This window comes from Larimichthys crocea, chromosome XVI (genome assembly GCF_000972845.2).
Source record: "Larimichthys crocea isolate SSNF chromosome XVI, L_crocea_2.0, whole genome shotgun sequence".
NCBI lineage: Eukaryota > Metazoa > Chordata > Actinopteri > Sciaenidae > Larimichthys > Larimichthys crocea.
The window spans coordinates 4,387,203-4,406,826 of NC_040026.1; the positions used below are offsets into that span (position 1 = coordinate 4,387,203).

General features: G+C 43.0%; 2 protein-coding genes across 4 annotated transcripts; one reads left to right on the forward strand and one right to left on the reverse strand.

The window, feature by feature from the left end:
- The first annotated feature begins 253 nt into the window (after positions 1 to 253).
- Positions 254 to 9,201, forward strand: pianp (PILR alpha associated neural protein). 3 transcript variants are annotated; one of them, XM_010735079.3, is made up of 6 exons: positions 254 to 541; positions 1,100 to 1,156; positions 1,358 to 1,776; positions 2,164 to 2,242; positions 5,299 to 5,445; positions 6,109 to 9,201. In XM_010735079.3, exons 2-6 carry the CDS (start codon positions 1,146 to 1,148, stop codon positions 6,128 to 6,130), a joined length of 678 nt encoding a protein of 225 aa, XP_010733381.2. In that variant the 5' UTR covers positions 254 to 541; positions 1,100 to 1,145; the 3' UTR covers positions 6,131 to 9,201. The 3 variants fall into 3 exon arrangements, with proteins under 3 accessions (XP_010733381.2, XP_027145543.1, XP_019116824.1); XM_019261279.2 differs by lacking the exon at positions 254 to 541 and having other exon boundaries at positions 595 to 1,156; XM_027289742.1 differs by lacking the exons at positions 254 to 541; positions 5,299 to 5,445 and having other exon boundaries at positions 592 to 1,156.
- On the reverse strand, positions 9,077 to 19,190 carry cops7a (COP9 constitutive photomorphogenic homolog subunit 7A). Its single transcript, XM_010735011.3, has 8 exons — positions 19,059 to 19,190; positions 15,112 to 15,234; positions 13,755 to 13,830; positions 12,890 to 12,978; positions 12,006 to 12,208; positions 11,798 to 11,903; positions 11,001 to 11,170; positions 9,077 to 9,626 (listed from the first exon to the last, which is right to left on the reverse strand). The coding sequence occupies exons 2-8, from the start codon at positions 15,232 to 15,234 to the stop codon at positions 9,587 to 9,589; spliced, it is 807 nt and encodes a 268-aa protein (XP_010733313.1). The 5' UTR covers positions 19,059 to 19,190; the 3' UTR covers positions 9,077 to 9,586.
- Positions 19,191 to 19,624: the final 434 nt, after the last annotated feature.

A 19,624-nucleotide genomic window follows, 5' to 3' on the forward strand; every position in this document is an offset into this window, starting at 1 on the left:
TTTTTCTTTTTATTTCAATTTGACCCTGGCTCTTCTTCAAACACCAGTTCATCGCCCGTTCCTCTGCCGGTGCAGCCTGTGTAAATGAATGGAAATTACATTTATTTAATCTTTATTCCCCCTCGTTCATCTTTCTCTCTGGAGTGTCCTTGCTGTTTTTTGTAAACATAATTGAAGAGTTTTTTTTTTTCTTAGAATAAAAAGAAATAAAATAACCTCCCGCCTTTAAAATGAGTTGATTAATATCATCCTCAGTATCATTCCTCTTTAAATTCATTTATTTTCCTCTGCGTCCATTTAATTGAACCCATTTAAAAAAACACATAATTAGCATTTAAATCTCTTTCCTACAGTCTCTTGCCCTCCCTAAACCTCTCTCTCTCTCTCTCTCTCTCTCTCTCTCTCTCCTCTCTTACTCTAGCAGACTCTACATGTCTCAGTCGCTACGGCAACCGATGCTTTTTTTTTTCTTCCTCGCTCTCTGTATCTCCCCCCTTTTCTCTCCGTCTCCCTCTCTCATTCCCTCTCTCCACTGCCAGAGGTAGGCATGATAACTGATATGTGTCGGAGCGTGTGTGTTAGTCTGTGTGTGTGTGTGTGTGTGTGTTTGTGTGTGTGTGTCCATCTCCCGGTATGCCTGTGTGTCATTAAGTGACATTTCTGTGGCATTTAGGCAGCAGTTGTTGGTTAGGAAGTTACCGCTCTCTGCCTAAAGTGCCATATAGAGTACTGGCTCCATGCATGACGCCTCTAATGATGATTAATGTGCCGTGCTCAGGTGTGTGCACTGTAAATGTGTGTGAGAGACAGACAATGAGTGTGTACTTTTGGATGTTTTTTAAAATGCAGATGTGGATTTCTCTGCGCAGACATGTGGCGTATAATTGAGCGTTAAATTTAAAAGCCCAGGAGAGTCTGTGACAGAAAAGTGACAGAGTTGGCTCTCTGCCAATAGTCATGCTGGTGTCTATGTTTACATGGTTTCTATCTGGCAACATAAAAGAAGAAGAAGAAGAAAAAAAGGTGGACCCTCCCCCTTTCTCTGTTTTTCTCTCTCTCTCTCTCTCTCTCTCTCTTGCTCCTCTTTCCTATCTTACAGAGAGAGATGATCGGAGGAGCGGAGTCTCAGTGAACAGAGCGAAGCGATGGAGAGATGGTAAGATGGATAGTATCTGAGGTGAAGGATAGATGTTTGGCGTGCAGATGCATAAAATGTCATTCTGAGTGATAGCTGGCAGGGGAATCAATGTGTGAGCTGATGAGGTCGAGCAGGGTGTCTGTAGACAATACATTTTCTCAGATAACTTCTCTGTCACTCCTCCACCTCTTATTCTTTTCTCCTCCACTTCTCTTTTAGCTCCATCTCTCCTGTCGCACGACTGACTGCCCTCCGCTGCCTAATTTACCTCCTCCTGGTTGCTCTGGTGACACAACTCTCCACTTGTAACCGTGACGACAGCGAGGGCGACGAACAGGTGGACCCCCTTTCAGTCCAGCTGTCCGTCACAGCCCAGGTCACACCCACCCCTCTGTGGGCGGTGGTCTGGGGTCCCACTCAGCCTCTTGAGGATGAGACCTACCACTTCCTCTCCAGTCAGGAAACCGACCCCTTGCACCATCACGGGAACCAGCAGGAGGCCAGCACCCCTACATCTGAGGACTGGCCTTATCCTGATGCAAAAGTGCACCCCGGAGAGGAGGCACCACTCGAGTCTAGGGACCGGGAGGGAGCAGAGGATGGAGGGACAGAGGCGGAGGAGACGGAGCCTGAGGAAGGTGGGCATCAGGAGATGCACATGAAGGATTTCTAAATAAAGGTGGCCTTGAGCCACAGTCCATGTGAATACACACACATGCCACAAGTCCTCCAGGGAATTAGCTGTCACCGGGGTGAAGCCTGACACTGTGCTGTGTGCAGCCGCCTGTGTCTGTGGCGGGGAATGCCTAATAAAGTTCTCATCACTCACAGGGAGGAATTGGCTGCTGTCAAAATGCAAGATACAGAGAAGACGTCATTGGATTAGTGTTAGAGTTGGAGGCCAGCATCTTGCACATCCAATGTCATGTTACAGCTGGCTGCATTGATTTCTTCTTTTGTACTGGATACAATTTTACATGGTCATGGTCTGAGATGATGAGCGTGTGTGTGTGTGTGTGTTACAGTGGACCCTCAGTTCTACGTCACCGTGACCATCTCCTCGCTTCTCATCTTGACGGCAGTCGTCATTACAGCCAAACTCTGGTAGGAACCCAAAATCTTGTGTGTGTGTCTGTGTGCATTGTTGAACAATAGTAAATGATCAGCATGACTTCCATCGTATGAGCTGGACATCTGTCCCACAGCAGCAGGGGACTACTGATGCTCCTGATTAAAAGACCTGAGCAGTCCTTTTTGGTTAGTTGTAGATTAGACAGTTTCTCATTTTAAGATGCAGACCAGTGTCATTTTGGATTTTAATGACGTGTTTGATCTGAAACCCTTTTGTAGATTCCTGGATTTCTTTTGATATGAATAACACGAACCTCAGTTAAAGCGGCGATGTGTTGAGATCAATTGTACATTTACTCTGAACAGAGTTTCCTAACCTGGGTGGTGGAAGCCTCCCTGAGGTGTCACTAGATAAATCTCTGGGGGTCAACAAGAACTGAAAAGCAGAAAAAAAAAACACATTTCTGCCACATAAAATTGGATCAGACTGCAGGGTAATCTTTGCTTTTTATCTTGTTAGTCACTGGATAATTATATTTCGTTTGTATTAACACAATTTCAGACAGTCTAATCCCCTTTTTGTTGACCTGCTTCGTAGATATACCGAAAAACAGCTTGGTTTTAAGTGCTGACTTAGAGCTGTCCAAAAGTGTTTAAGAGATTGAAGTCTACTGTGGTTTTTATGTCTGGAAAACTGCACACTTGCCCCTTTTTTTATCCACTAATGTGTCTAGATGAAAATAAATGGATTGTGCCAGGTGTGCGGGGGATTAACGTCAAGGCCAGATGTGTGGGTTTATTGAAGACCTTGATAATAGCAGATGTGCATGTTGATCTGTTTGCCTCTGTTCTCCGTGACTACGTAATGTGCCTACGTAATGTGCCTACGTAATGTGCCTATGTATTCCTCCCTAAAGTGAGGCTGACTAATTGCTTACTAATTACTTTATTAACAACACTTGAACGCTTGTGTTCCTGAGAATCACAGTTGGCACAGATGTGTCATTTAGTGCCATTAGAGTTGCAATGATTAAACATTCCCTATAACCATTAGGATGGGACAAAAAAAAAAGTGTTGCCTTAAAGGCTTGAGCATTAACATGGCTTCACTGATCAGACACTGTCAGAGTGCTTTAACAGCCCAGAGGCCATTAAACCTCTCAGAGCATGTAAACACAATGTGGAGGGGTGTAGAGTGGCTTTGTATATGTTATGTTTTCCGGCCTCATAGGAAGTGCTTGCTGCACCCGTGGCCATTAGATGGAAATTCATCTATGTGATGTAGTGAAGCACTCTCACGCTTTGCTGATCAAACCAATAACACCTAGTTTATTTGACCACTGGGACGTCTCTCCCCTCTTCTCCTGTGTCTCACACTCTTCTTTTTTTTTTTTTTGTCAATCTTATACTTCTACTCCCCTCCCTCTCACTGTAATTCCCATATCTGCTCATCTTACCCACATTTCCATTGTATCGGAATTTCTCATTCCATTGCCTGAATCTGTATAATTTGTTCTCCTTCATATCCCCCTTTTCACACTCCCTCTTAATCTCAGTTTTGCTCCCACACTACATTATCTCCCCTCGCTCCCTCTCTCTCTCTTCTCCTACTTGGACATCCTTCCCCATTCGCCTCCCAGGGATTTTGTCTTCTTTCTTTCTCTGAATACCTGTACTCCCCCTTGCTCTTCTTTCAGGTTGTTCGCTTACTTCCAGTTATCACCGTTGCCTAGCTCTAACGCTGTCTGTCTTTGCACAACTGGTACTCCTCTTATCTCCCCCACCAGTCAGTCTCCTATCTCTCCCAGCACTGCCAGTCCGGCTGCAGATCCACAGATAATCCTCCAGCTTGCTGTGAGCAGATACACGATAAACCCCCTTTTCTCTCTGTTCCTGAGACTGGCCTTGGCTGTTGTTTGGATAACTTACTTCACCGCCCCCCGCCGTGGAGGAAAACCCACGCTTGCTTTGTGGATCCAAAGTGGCCTTACAAAAGTGAGATTTGCAGGGATTCAGACTGGCAGACATGGCAGCAGCCCCTCTCTATAGACTGGCTCATACTTCAGTGTCATAAATGTGTAAATAACGCCATGTGTTAGATGGAGAAAGTGCCACCGAATGAGCAGGAGGGAGCTGCAGATGGACTGAAATGATAGCCTATAGTGGAAATTGGCCACCGTCCAGTTCATTATGATTATAGAAGAGCGGCATATGTGCTCAGTGATTTTCCCAGCCTTAAAATCGACAGTGTGTCTAATGTTATCAAGTGTGACGCTGTTTGTGTGTATCCCTGTGTATGTGTGTGTGCGTATGGAGAGAGAGGACGAGTCAGCCAGAGGAGGACAGGTGTTACTGAGAGGAAGATGAGGGTGCAGGATGGCTTTTATGGCTGTGAGAACAGCTTTGTTGTGCCTCTAAGTATTCTTAAGAGCCTGAACTTGTGACTCTCGACTGTGTTTTCACCTTAACTCACCGTCCTTGCTGAAGTAATGGCATCACCCCTTTGTACGTTTCCTTCGCCTTGTTGCATCCTTCACCCCCCCCCCCCATTCCCTCCCTCCTTCCCTCATCCTACGGTGTCTGTCTCCTTCCCCATTTCTCGCTCTGCCTCACTCTCCCCTCTGACAGCGTTTTAATGAGTCCGATGAGTGCACTAATTCTCTCTCACAGTGGCAGTGTAATGTGTTCGCTGATGCTAAATGGCTCGGCTGTTCTTGATGCTTTCTGACTTTGTTTCTCTGCCTCTCTCCCTTCTGTCTTTTCTCTTTACTCTGCTGGATTTTTTTTTTCACATCTGTCTCTCCACTTCAACCTCTATTACCTCCTGCTGTCTGTCCCTCTTTCACCTTCTTTTACTCCAACTTTGTTTGTGTCCTTTCATCTCATGTTTCTATTCCTGTCCATCTTCTACTTTGTATCTTTTTCTATTTTCCCACATCTCTTCTCTTACACCAACCTCTCCATCCCTTCCCATTACCTCTCCATCCTTAACTCTCTTTCCACACATCTCCTACCCAATGGCTTGCCTCCCACTATCCCCTCTCTTTCTCTCTCCATCTATCCGTGCCACTATCCTTCTTCTCTCCCAGTTACGATCGCAGCTGTTCCCAGCATCCGCCCCCGCTTTCCCGTGGCGTGGCTCCCCCCCTCTCCCTCGCGCTCCCTCGTTCCCTCGCTTCGGAGGACAGCCGGCAGACGTTGCACAGCACCTCCTCCTCCTTCACCGACAGGGAGAGGTAATGAGTCGCCTCGCCAGCCCTGCACAGTCTGAGTGTGTGCGTCCAAGTCTATGAGTCTGATGTGCATGTGTGTGTGCACCTCTGGACTCAAGTTTGTTTGTGTGTGTGTGTGTGTGTGAAGCAGCCTTTTTATCTTTTTTATGTGCATTGTAAGGATGTGCATTCAGTGTAATTGGACAGTAGTGGTATTCTCTGTGGAGTATTCATGGCTGGAGTGTTGGTGCTGCTGTAAGATGTATCAGTGTTTTAAACTCCCTCTCCACATGAGTCATCATGAGCTTGTGAAAAGGCGCCCAGCCTCTGCCGTCCATGAAATGATGCTTTTATTTGAGGGTATTTAAAGTTAATCTCAATCAGGATAATTACAGTGCTCCCTCTCACTTCCTCCCTCCCATCAGCTTTTCCTCCACCTTCCTCCTCTTCCTCCTTCTCTTCCGTCTCTTCCACCCGCCACCCTCTCAGTCCCCAGTGATGCAGCTTTCCGTTTGCATGTGCACCACTTTTCCAGCTTCAGGCCCCTCTGATCCAATTCTCTTCTGTTTTTCTGTCTTTCCCCCCCGATGATCAGGGCTCCAAAGCTTCCCACGACCATCCCTGCCTCCTTTCTTCCCTCTTATCTCTCTGTCTCACTCGTATTCTCTTTGTCTCTTGCTGTGTCAGGATCCCAGTTGTGAACCTCTGAGGTGACTGTGTTTTTCCATATGGCAAACATTTCTACGGGGCCTGAGGAGGAACTTCAACATGACCAGAGGGTGTGCCCGCAGCGCCGTTTTATTTTCTCTGAAACTGTGAAATGAATTCAGGGATCCCAGGTATCCAACCATCACAAAAACTCCCAGGCTCCCATGAGGTCTAAAAAAATCCAAGCTCATCTCGCTGCTGCTCCCTCCTTCCTTCCTCTGTACTCAGTGTAAATATCTTTTATGTGACTCTGCGTCACTGTAACCTGCTCCCTGTTTTCCACCCCCCCTCGTATGGCCCCGAGCTCTGCCAAGCTACCCAACCGCTCTGTGCTTCGACCTGCCATGACTAATTCACAAACAAGCAGTTTAACAGCCATTCAACATCCCATTAGCCCTGAAATGACCTACCTGTGCTTCCACAACAGTCTCCCGTGATTCAGCTGCACATGTGAAGCTGTTCAGTGTTAATTCTAATCCAGCAGACTGTTCTTTCATGAAATGGCACTTAAATTCACTTCATTTTACCCAGCTTGCATCTGGTTTATAAATGGTTAAAAAGCCATTCTCAGCATCTCTAAACACTGAACGGGGTATTTCACAAAGCTGTTTGGCACGGCTGTAGCCAACAGGCAATGTGTTTAACATGTCACGCTCCAAAAACTGATGTTTATTCCCCGCTTTGGGCGCCTGAAATGCAAATAGTGTGGCGTTTTTTCCTCTGCACTGTGTAGAGGAGTCTGTTTTGTTTCGGTTTTTCCTCATGATTTGTTCTCTTAATTATCTGGCTTCTGCTCACCTCTTTGTCGAGCCTTTGTGAACACCCTTTGTTCCTGTTGGACTGTATAGAGGTGTGTTAAGCATAAGAGTATTTCCAGTGGTGCAGATAAGATATTCAGGACAGGGGGATGTATAACAGAAGAAGCTTTCCTGCTGAAAATCAACGATTCCCAAAGGTTTTGGATGGTGCACAACAAAGACAGATTTATGTCGTCACGGAAATAAGCATCTGTGAACTGTACGTGTGATCAAAGGACCGGTGTTGCCACAACAAGGAATTATTTCCACATGACAGCCAAGTATCTCAATCTGGAAAACAAAACTGCCATCATCGTCATTCACATCATCAAGTCACTGTATATCAGCTGTCTTGGGTGCACCAAAGGAACGTAGTACATCAAGGAGCAAGATTTCTGTCACATCAATGGATCTGCATGTATAGAAAGTCTGTGAGAGTTGCTTCAAATCTATTATTTATAAATGTCTATTTTATCAATCAGTGAGTGATATCTTACAGAACCATTCAAAGCCAAATGTCAGTTTGTGTTTGGCGACTTTTCTAAGCATCTTTGAGACATGAACCCCCCCGACTTACACACATTCCCACTACAGACATAGTGCTGGTGGCATCATGCGTGGCTCGTGCAAACCTCCAGATACCCAGTCTTGTGATTTTTAGTAGCATTCCTGTAGAAATGTGGTCTTTATGTACCATGGAAGTTAAATAAAGACTCAACACTGGCGTTTTAAGCTTTGTGTCTATCTGTTTATTTCTGTGCATGTTGAATGAATTCCCCTGGGAGCTGTGCGATCTGCAATGCTTTATGAGGATGACAAAGCTTACACGGTGCATTTTAATAGCTACCCCTGTATCCTAATCTTTTCTCTCTCCCAGAAGTGAACATTTAGTCCACCGCCTTGCTTGATTTTGAGGGCACGGCAGTAAAAAAAAAAAAAAAAAAAAAAAAAAAGTCCTGCATGTGCCAATCATGTTTTTACCAGTGAAGGAGCGACTGAAAAGGAAGAATAAGGCCGCTGTTTGTGTGTGTGAGATGCTTTTCCTTATCTCCTCACCTCATATGGATTCCTCTCGCTTCAGAAAGATTAACAGGATGCTAAGCAAGAATTTCCTCTGTGTACAGTTTTTCAAACAAATGTCAATAAAAATCAAGGCGGTCGTGAGTTGAGAAATGCCACCCAAGTGTATTGAGATTCTCCAGCAGCTCTGCAAGCACAGCGAGGGTTTTCATCTCCTCTGGGCATTTTACTGATCAATCAGACTAATTGATTGGCTTTGTTCCACTCGGAAGTTTTAATGACCGTCTAGTTATGAGACACACACCAGCAGACGCTGCAGCAATCTGTAAACCACAGTGGACCAACAACAAACTCTGATTCAGAAGTTAGGTGTGAAGTCGAGAGTCATCACTCACAAGCTTACACGTATAATAAACTCACATGCCACTTTCTATACGCCAGCTAACCTTTTTTATTTTTTTCCCACCAACAAACACTTTGGGAGGTGTACAGCTGTTAGAATTCACAGCTCCAGTCTGGTAAAAACTGAACCAATCAAGCTCAATCACACTGACTGAAATTAACACTACTATTTATAGAGGTGCGAGGGATGTTGGAGGGAGGAGGATGGAGAAAGATGCGGGGGTTAAATCAAACAGGATCATAATTCTACGTCTGTTTCCTCCTCTCACGATTGCTGACGGTCAGCTAATCGCCACCATTAATGTCATGTAGGATTAAGAGCGGGGAATTTGGTGAAAACAGAATCAGGAGTGAGAGATGGACAGGGCGGGAATGATGAAGGCAATTTTGACTGCGTAATGGAGGTACAAGAGGGGGTGGCAGGCAATTTCAACAGGCAATTTTGACATTGAAATAGAAGCTCTGGGCAAAACATACTCGTATGAAATATGAATGCACTTGATGTGTGTGTGGATGTGTGTGTAGCCATGCTGGCTGCGCACAGGGGAAGCCTCGGCTCTATAATACATCAGTCTCTTTGGGGACATGCCCTAATTAATGGCTTGACCTCCTAACGGGTAGCCCCCCTTCTGCGAGTTAACATTTAGCTGTGCACCCTCCAGAGATGCACTTTGAAGTGCATTTAATAAAAGAAGTGACAGTGACATTAATAAGACAGTCAGGATAAGTACAGGGCTTAAGTTTTATTTCTCGACAATTTATATTCAGATTTTATACATGTCTCAACTCAGCAGAGAGAAAAAAATACAAAGCAACATAGAATTAATCTAAACCAAAAAAACATTTTTTTAAATCAATAAAGATACACACATACGCGTCAAATACACTGTTTCCTGTTTCTGGTCAAAGGCAACTGACTCCTGCTGCAGACTTTTGATGTGTTACAAGTGCTGTGTGTATGTGTGTGTCCACCTGCTGGGCTATTATGAACTGCAAGAGATGTCACACCTGTCATTTCCAGTCATCAGCCAGTGTGTGTTTGTCAATCCGTCATGTTGAGTTTTGGTGAACAAAAGTTCTCATAAAGCTTCCCGGTTTTATTGTGTTGAGTGACCCAGAACTGACTTTGGACACATTGTTTAAAGTATCCGCTTGTCCGTCAACATCCCCATGTGTCGTAAGCAGTGAGAGCGAGTGTCTATCAGTGCCGCCTGTCTCCACCTCTCAGTCTCTTGTCTTTAGTTAGACTTGGACCAGATCTTCCCACTGCCGCGCAACCTAAGAGGAAAACAACCAGTAAGAAACAGAGTTTGTTACTTTGATTTATCAAAATAATGTTCAAAATAGCTTGCTACTTTCAATTTGCATTACTAAACCAGCATACTAATGCTGCACGCAGAGTGCTGAAATATTAAACATCAGTATTTAGTGTTTTTGCATAAAACTGATCTCAGTGGATTTTCGATATCTGCAAATTAAAAAGAATTTGTGCAAAGAACCTATTTCTAATAATAACCGCTGCACAATCAGTCCCATCCTTTAAATAGATTTACAAAGAAATGGTGTCAAAACTCATTTTAATTCGAGGATTGAGGTTAAGCTATCATTAATTTGGATTTCAAAACATTAAGTGGATCTTCATTTGAATGAAGTGCAGTGCTGAGTGATGGAAATTATAGGGCTCTATGCTTCATCAAAATGTGACAGGCAGCCAGGAAATAATCACTGCTTTTCTGTTCGCCAGCAACAACATAAACAGCAGACGAGCGAAGCGTCTCCTCTGATCACTGGAGGGGGAAACAGTTCTTTCAGGAGAGCACGAGGGGCATTTTGTATATCCAGTGACATTTTACAACAAACAACAGATGTGAAATTAGCCATTGGTAATTGGGCCGGATGGAAGTAGAACAGAAAGAGTCCCTGATATCAGAGTGAGCACACCGCTGCAAAACACTGATGTGCATCTGATAATAAAGCTACTTCATGCAGACACATGCACACACGCTCACACCCAAGACAAAACACTCACACTAGCAGCTGGCTTTTAAACGTTTATTGAAAAAAAAATAAAAACATAGCAGGTTGTGTGTTGAATTAACTTCACGCTCGACAAGAACATTGGACTAATGGCTTTAATTTAGTGTTTGAAGTAGAGCCTTTATAGTCCTGTGGTTATAACTAGGTAAATTCATATTTATAAAGCACCGTGCAAAATCCAGAGTTACAAAGTGTTTTACAGAAAAAACGTAGAAGCAGCAATAAAAGAAACTTAATGGAAAAAACCTCCATGTGTAGCTTTTTGTTCCAATTTTGTGACTTGTAAGAATAAATAGCATTTTGTACTGGGTGAGGGGGGAAGCAAACATAAACTTGATTTAAGAGTGCAGCAGCAACTCTGAATAAAACATCATTTCAGCAAATTATTCTACATGGCCAAACATATTTTATGTGTTCAATTTATAAAATGTTTGGCCATACTGTAGAAAGATGAATTCAATTTCTATGCAAACTCTTCTGTTAAAATAGTATAAAAAGACGTAATATCCGAGATGCTCCAAGAACTTCGTCATGCTGAATACGTCCGGCTGCCTCCCTCCCTGCCTGTGGCCACGCACCTCCGAGTTTAAGCAAAGGTGATGTCACAGTACTCACCCTTTCACCTTTGAACTTTTTTTGCCTGGCTGTCGTGGTTCCTGAGAGGAGGCGGGATCTCGTGGCTCCGCGGGCTGGTCTGCGTCCTGATTGGAGGCGGCTCCGGCGGGGGCGGGGCCTGATGACGGAGAGGCGGCGCTGGCCTTTAACGTTTTCTGTAGGTTGGAGACCTGAGGGGAAAAGTGAAGAAAGATGAGAGATTAAAGAGGAGTCTGTCCACATACGAACATTGAAACAGGTTTGTTTGGTGTACTGTTCATACGGCTCATTAACAGATCCCCTTGTAATGCTCTTCTTATGTAAGTTATGAGGGACAAAATCCACAGTCTGCATAAAAATGGACTGAAAAGTTTCTATGAAGCTATTAAGTCTGCAGCAGTGTGAGTTAGTCAAATAAAGTGAGTATCTTCAAAGGTTACAGTCCATTTAGCAGAAATTTCCCTTTATGTTTCCGCTGCAGCTGCAGCTGAAGGACAGTAACACAAAGACTGAATTTAATAAGAAGAAGACGGTAACCTTGCATAAAATCAAGGCTATGAATTTTGTCCCCCTTCACTTACATTAGGTACACACACAGCCAGTGTAACACAAAACCTGTTTGGATGCTCATATGGGCACCAGACCAGTCAGAAGTATGAACACACCCTCAAACAACATGCAAACAAAGGAAGTATCTAGTCACGAAACTAAAATACCACAGGGAGCTGGAAGCATGAAAACAGACATGCAGAAGAACAAAGTCACATTGACTGGATTACTGGTGACAGAACTGCAGGCAGAAGGGACGAGGGACTGACCTCTGTTTCCACTTGGACTTTGACCTTTAACTGGCTCTCTCTGTATTGGTTTGCCCTCGAGACCTGCTCCTCAATCCCACACAGCACCGCCTCACACCCTGTACACCTGAGAAAAGACAGGGCCGATTGTTAGGAGTTAGAAAAAAAAAACTGATAATTGAGACATAAATCTAAGGTGTGTGCACAGACACATAGAGGTGATGCTGACCATTCCTGCAGCGTGTTGATTATGTTTGGGAGCTCGTTGGGGCCCAGGTCACGACCCACACTGCAATCTACCTCCACCTGCTGGTTCCTCTGATCCAGTTTGCCCTGGATGATGTCGCAGTAAACAGCCTCGATCAGCAGGTCCTCCAGCTCCCGCACATTCTTCAGCTCGAGCTGCTGCAGGAGCAACGAGTACGGCAGGCACTAAAGGGTAAAAATAAGACATGATGATCTTTTAACCAAGATATACTGGCAGATAATTTGAGTCCAGTTTGATGGAAAATGACAAAAAAAAATGCTACAGTGAAACTGCCTATTTGTTTAAATGTCACTGCCAGAGGAAGATGAAAGGAGAGTTTGGACAATTTAACAATCTCCACCGGGCAATTAGAGAGTTCAAGCCCACATACACGGAAAGCAGTGACATATTAAGGAGAAAAAAACAAGGGCAGGAGTGAAAGGAGCAATGGTAGTGGAAAGTGAGATTAAGTAAGAAAAAAAAAAAGGACAGAGCTGGAGAGAATAATGAATCAATTATTTATCAGGAGCAGAGAAAGAAAAGGGCATAAGCAGGATGGTTGGAAAGTGCAATGAGAGATGCCTTAAAAAAAAAAAAAGAGCATTTAATACTTTATCATGCACGGGTAAGAAATCTAAAATGACATGAGCAGCAGAGGCTCGTCTAATTTAGCTGAATGTCACAGTCAACCTCACATGAACCTTTTGAAGAAAATAACAAAGCAATAAAAGCAGAACTGTTAATACATCATTAATATCCTGCTTCATGACGCCTACAGTGATATGATGGCTGCAGAAATGAGATGTATTACACTTCATCTGCACCGTTTCTGTGAAACCTGCAAAGAGAAAAGAGTGACCCAGTACCTTGAGGTTGGAAGCCAGGCTGATGATGGACAGATGGCGGAGTTTGTTTCTCTGTGCTGGGGTCAACTCTGGAAGAGAGGCTGCTCTCTCTACAGCAGCAGACACGAACATGAAAAGAAAGAAGAAAAAAAAGTCACAGTGGGGAAAAATAAAGCCGAGCAGTGTGTTAGTGTCACTTCGCTGAGGGTCAAACATTCACACAAAATCGAGGCACAACTTATTACTTTGAAGTGTAATATTACACAAAGACATGCAGGTGAGTGTGGAGCTTTTTAAGCAGTCATGGAACAAAGTCGGGAAGGAAGACGGTCTGGAGCGACTGTGTCTACTGCTGCCATGCTCCCCCAGTGACAGGACTCTCACCCTTCGAGACAGCAGCTCTGACAGCTCCTCTAAGGGCTCAACTATACAGCTCTGTGAAAGTAAATGTGCTCACTGTCGGCACGATTTGAAAAGGAATAACACAGTAAAGTAGGCTACGTTCTTTTTCCAGGCTATTGGTTGAGAGCAAGCATAAAATTAGACATAATTAACATTCCCCTTCTTGTTGAAGCCTTCCGACGCATTACACAAGCAGCAAATTAAGTCACAAAAGATTAGTTTATTGTTCATTTGTGCCAGCGCTGCTCTGAAACAGACAATCATTGGCCAATCAGCACGTCTGATGAAAGGCTGCCCAAACAGATGAGAAGCACTCGAGTAATTGTGTCTGTGAATAACCTGCCTGCGGCGTCTCAGGTGAGGGAGTTTAAGCTGCTGTGTCAAGGTGGCTGCCTTGCAGCAAAGAAATAGAGCTCATAATAAAAGAGTTGCAGGGCTGCCACTGCCCTATTACTTATTTACACTGTGCTGCCACTGCAAATACCTTTGTAGTCGCAGTAAGTTCCATAGGCAAAGAGGTTGAGGAGCTGGTACACTGGTGCATGGGGGCCATTCTCCAGCTGTGGTTGTAGAGGGTGGGAAGAACACAGAAGTAATGAGACTCTCCAGATAAAAACTGTGCAGCTGCATTTTATCTATAGACAATGAGCAACTGTGAGGAGAGGTCTTGCTGAGACTCACATGAAGACCTGACTTCTTATAGACACTGAGAAGAGCTGCCACAAAGCCGCATGATATATCAATATAACAGTTCTACCATATGGATTCTTGTTCAGACTGCTTCAGTTGTTACAGCGAACACATGGGGAGCTACCTGCTAAGTTTGGCCAAAATTACCACCTTAAGTGCAAAAGTTTAGCGTCACCTCACTTTTTCCATTTAGATGTAAATGAGTTCTAAAATAAATGCTTCGCTAATTTGACAAGTGTTGCACACGTCAGGAATGCAGCGAAGAGCGAAAGAAAATGTTCTGTGCCGTTGAGCTCCTAATATTGTTTGAAAAGATGGAATTCAAGCGTTTATTCATCCCCCTGAGAGGACGGCTGTTGGTGAGCAAATATTACAAACAGCCAGATGTGGTGGAAGATTTTTGAACTTTTCTAAAAGAAAAAAGTCCTCCAGACTAGATTATTGATGTAGACTGATAAAGATAATAAAACGGGCAGTATTACTGTGTGTTTCAGTTATATTGTACTGGGCTGGACTGCTGTGAGGCATTAGAAGTCATTAAAAGTCAAAAACCACTAAAGGAAACAGAGGTACAGCTTTTGTTGCTTCTTTTTATCTAAGGGAACCTGATAATGCATGTTTTTAATTTGCTGTAACGTTCTTCATTATGTTTTTTTCACTGCCTGTCTCTCGGGTAAATATCTTGTTTTCCTTAAAGATTTGAACGATGTTGCTGCACAGTCCTCGTCCGCTGTGACAGCAGCATCTCACTTCCAAAATAAAAAGTGTTAACTGCGTCGTCTCATGCAAGTTAAATGTACGGCATACGTAATTTGTTGCCAGGAATAAAGATGTGTTGATTGGGAGGTGAGTTGTGACTTTAATTACAACACTGGTGCATAAATGTATACGTATTTCCACTTGCACAGATGATAACCTTTGTCCAGTGTGGTTAGGAAATCCGCTTTTGTTGATGCTACACTAACAATGTGGTCACACGCATCACTGACCCCTAAATGTGGTTTGCTTCATCAGTTTCTCCATGTGTCTGGGGGCACATTAACACTTGTGAAATTAACTGTCTAGGTGTGATTAAGATGGATTTTTCATGTGCCAGGTCTGAAAAGGTCCCAAAAGACACAAAGGTTGAGGAAGATAAAGAGCGTGTTTACCTCTCTGACATTAGGCAGCTCCAGGATGTCAGAGAAGACGTAGAGGCCTGGGGTCTCCAGCAGAGAGCTGACAGCCTGGGCCAGTGCTGAGCCTGACAGAGACAGGAGCTGCTCCACCTCCATCTGATGCCAGGGGACACAGGTGACAGACACGGTTAGCAGGTTGGACAAAAAGTACAGCTGACAGATGCATAAGAGCAACAGGATTATGTAGAGAATACAAGTATGATATAAATCACGGGGAAAAACATCTCGGCTCTGCCACTTTATATTATGGTTTTGAAAAATGCCATCTAGGTTGAGCCTTTCTCAATCTTCCCATAACACTCCATTAACAATATCAAAGCTCTATTAATGAAAGCAGCATGTGGGTATGTTTGTCATGCCTCTCAAAACACGGTCCAGCCACTTCTGGTCCGTTGCAAGAACATCGAACTGAACGGACAATACTCCCCTTTCATTTAATGTCTAATAGCCAAGTACTCTTGACCAAAGCACTTAACCCTCAAATTACCTGGAGAGCTACTCAGATAGCGGAAGAGTAACTGCACTCGGTAGCACCAATGCGAGCAAGAAGTGTAATGAATGCCAAGCAGGGCATGTATATTCATCTAAATCTATTCCCTGCATAGAGGCGATGCAAATTCACTTTGGGCTGAAGGCAACACTGGAATAATTTTCCAAGTAGTGAAAGGAATCTGCCTGTACCTCCAGCTGAGATTTAGCCTGGAGGAGGAGAAACAAACACAAGACCTCACAATCACGTCGTTGTTTCTATACTTTGGAATGACATATTAAAAAAACAGAAACACGGAAAGAATGTCAGTCTAACTGTGTGTTGCCCAAACTGACAATTATCCCAACGGGAGGAGAGATCCTGACTTTGATGGGATATTTTAAGATCTTAATCCCAGATGTCACATTTTAAGACACAAGGGAAGATTAGTCTCACAGATACAGATGATAAAGTTATCACAGTTGCATCAGATTGGTTTTATCACCTGAGGCTATTTCTTAAAATGAATGCAGGAACATTGCATCTGGATACCCACTGCTGAGCAGAGACTAGTCTGACTGGTTCTTACTCATCGCAGTCGGTGCTTAAGGTGCTGATGTACTGAAACGTCCCCAAATCTGAGACAGCGAGATGCACACATGCACGTCATCTTCCATATGTTGTCCCACTGGACCGCCGTCGAGGAGGTCAAAAGAGCAGAGCTGAACAGATGAGCAGGCATGTGTTGTAAGCCAAACAAATTAACCCGCTGTGTTTGAGAAACAGCACCTCTTTTCATTTCAGGAATTTTTGAAAGTAAAATAAAGCGCAGAGTGTGAGGCTGGATTGCATCCATCTGTGTATTTCTACTGAATTTAAATTTATTTAAAAAGGAGGAGAGAACTGGCTGCGTTTCAGTGAGAGATGGCTGAAGGAATATGTGAACATGTTTAATATTCGGGATGCAGCTGTTCAGATAAAGGGTACCCTGGGTGACCACAAAGATATAAAAATGAATAGAAATAAAACAATATATACATATCCACGTATTCCCTCTAGCCAGCTCTCACTAAAAAGCAGCCAACGATCCTCCTTTAAAATTCAGTGGACAATAGACAGATGGATCATCCTGACTGTCATCTACTGTATGTTTAATTATGCATCATGACAGCATAATAAGTATAAAAACGCCACTCTTGCCCAAGTACCTTCTGTTCTCTTTTCTATGGTGCAACAGGCACCACATACTTTATTCAAAACATTTGACACAGGCAGCTTTAGATTTAAAAGAGTCAGAGAATCAAACAAAATAAAACGATAAAGATGACAATAAGCTTACAGTGCTGTTTATCACATCCACAACTCACTAACACTTCAATAGGCTCTGATCTCTAATAAGAAGAGGCTCTTCAACATAAACCAACTGAAATGGACCTCTGGGTCACTGCAAACCATTTCCTATAGACTTGAGATTTTACTGAAATGACGTGCAACTTGGTGAATTAGCAACAGATATGCAACATCTGCAAAATATGATTTTTAGATGTTCAGATTCTCAATAGAAATTTGAGCGAAAGCCACAAGTTATCCTGACGTCTGCAGTGCAGCAGTCATAGCAAACTCTAAATCATGAATATTTTCAGTTGTCATGAGTTTGAATATTTCACTGTTTAAAAAAAAAAAAAAAAAAAAAGCTGATACATGATAAACAGAGTATGTGGCATACTGTCAAAGTCTGGGAAAAGATTGCTTTAATAACTTTAAAGCTGTATCATGTTATCATGGATTTGTGTTATTTATGTTGATGGCATGTAGGCAGTGCTGATAAGTGAAAGCTGTTACTTTAAAGATATAAAAAAAAATTATAAAAGGAAGAGGGAAAGCTCGTGAAAACTGTAAGAGTGTAAAAGTGTGTATGCCATCACAATTTGAGATCTTCAGATTATTTGTTTAGTTCAATCACGTCTAAAACCCAAACAAAATAAATAATTTTTTTAAAAAGCAGCAATCCCTCAGATAATCTGGAAATCTTTGTCAATTTAGCAAAAGATTTAAACAATAAAACGACCAACAAAGCCTTTGATCATTTTAATTTTCCTCTTCTATTACTCTACTCCAAGAATGTCCAAAGTACAGCCCGGGGGCCAATCACAGCCCGCGGCCCGAAGCTTCTCCAGTTGACATAATGAAGCATTTGAATGCACTAAATGTTAACCTTTAAAAAGGACATAACTGCTGGTCTTATATAACTGTAGATGTGACACAAAATATTACTTTCTGAATGATTTTGTGAAAGGCAAGAGCAAGATATGACGTGTTTTTAACTTAAATGTTAACAGACTTTGCATTACTCATAATAAGTCACGTTTAAAACGAACGTGAGGTTCAGATTTGTATCAACTTCAACGTGTTCCATACAATTTATTCTTTGTTATCTAACTTCAGATGTGAAAGAAAGGAAGAACTGGTTTTAGATTTGTTCACACCTGATTGGCTTAGATTTGGTTACATTAAGTTGTTTTTTTTAAATGATAATTGTCACCATGAAAACAAAATTGCCACAGAACAGTTGATTTGTATGTAACTTTGGCAAACTATTGGTCATTTTTTCATTTTTTAAATGTTAGTATTGGACCCGGGGCATCTTCACATTGTCTAGTATTGGACCCGGGGCATCTTCACATTGTCAAATCTGTCCATCTTTTTAAAAAAAAAATAAAAATAAAAAAAAAGTTAACATACCCCTGCTCTACTCTAATACTGTCCAAACAAACTAAGTGTATTCTCTTGTTGCCTGACTAAAAGTTGACTGTCAAAGTCTCTGACATCAGATTTCCGTGGCTCACATGGTGAGTAAACAACACTTGTACTTCATGGTTGTGACTGCAAATTGTGCAAAATACACAATAACACTATAAATAACAAACATTATCAGGAGCATGCAGAAAGTACTGCACTCCACTTTCACCCTTGAAGTGATACTAACGTGGTTAAAGGTGTTTTAATGTGTTTTTAAGGTGAAGTGAGGTGGTGATCAGGATGCTGAGCAGTTAAAGCCAGGCTTGCCTAGCTCCTGTTATTAGCTTCTCCGGCTAAATCACCGGCTAACATTAAAACCAATGATCTTAATCTGTCAGCTGACATCAGTGAGGGTGACAGTGGACGTGCTCAGCGTGCACAACACACTGATTTATTTTAATATGACAGTTCTCATTAAAACATTTCTGTTGGCGTTTATTCAAGCTCAATGTGTCATGCTTAGCTCGTCTGCTAACGGCTAACCAACCGCCAGGCTTCGCTTAGCCGTTAGCCGTTAGGCCTCAGTCGGTTTTTTAAGCATTTCCAGTGATTTAAATCACTCCGCTTTGCTCTATAAATAACCGGGTGATACTAATGCGCGTAAATGTGTCCGCGGAAGCGTTAAAAAGAGGCGGTGCGTGTTTAAATTTACCTTGTTTTGCTGGTTTCTCGCAGACAGCCTGACGATTGTTGAGTTCCGCTGTCAGCACACGCACGACAACAAAGCAACGTAAGCTGTGATTGGACAATGAAGCGAAGTGGGCGGGACAAGTGTGAGCTGTCAATCAGCGTCTGTGTCAGGGGGGCGCAGCGACACCTAGCGGTGATGTGACTCACCTGGACCTGGACATCAACATCAAGCGTGTTTGGAGCCAAATGGGCGCCAACATAAGCGTCGTGTTGGACTCAGTGAGATCTTTTAGTGCCAAGGAGACTTTACTGAAATGATTACCACTAGGCAGGGACGTTGGGGCTGTTAACAGAATCTTCATCCAATACCGTGCCTGACTAGGCATAGCCTTACTATAAGCTCTATCAAAAAGGAAAGTCTTAAGTCTACTCTTAAAGGTGATGACCGTGTCTGCCTACCGAACTCAGATTTAATTTGATTTGATTTGATATATACTATACACGTCATATAACAATTTTACTACAGACAGCAAAACATACAGGATGTCAAAGCAGCCATAGCAGAAAAAAAAACTGCTCTCCATACTG

Coding starts and splice junctions, on each gene's coding strand:
- cops7a (XM_010735011.3), bottom strand. CDS start 15,234: ATGGAGGTGGAGCAGCTCCTGTCTCTGTCAGGCTCAGCACTGGCCCAG. Junction 12,979..13,754: donor AACTTACTGCGACTACAAAG/GTATTTGCAGTG, acceptor CTGCTGCTGTAG/AGAGAGCAGCCTCTCTTCCA. Junction 12,209..12,889: donor GCCTGGCTTCCAACCTCAAG/GTACTGGGTCAC, acceptor TTTACCCTTTAG/TGCCTGCCGTACTCGTTGCT.
- pianp (XM_010735079.3), top strand. Junction 2,243..5,298: donor GTCATTACAGCCAAACTCTG/GTAGGAACCCAA, acceptor CTTCTCTCCCAG/TTACGATCGCAGCTGTTCCC. Junction 5,446..6,108: donor TCCTTCACCGACAGGGAGAG/GTAATGAGTCGC, acceptor TTGCTGTGTCAG/GATCCCAGTTGTGAACCTCT.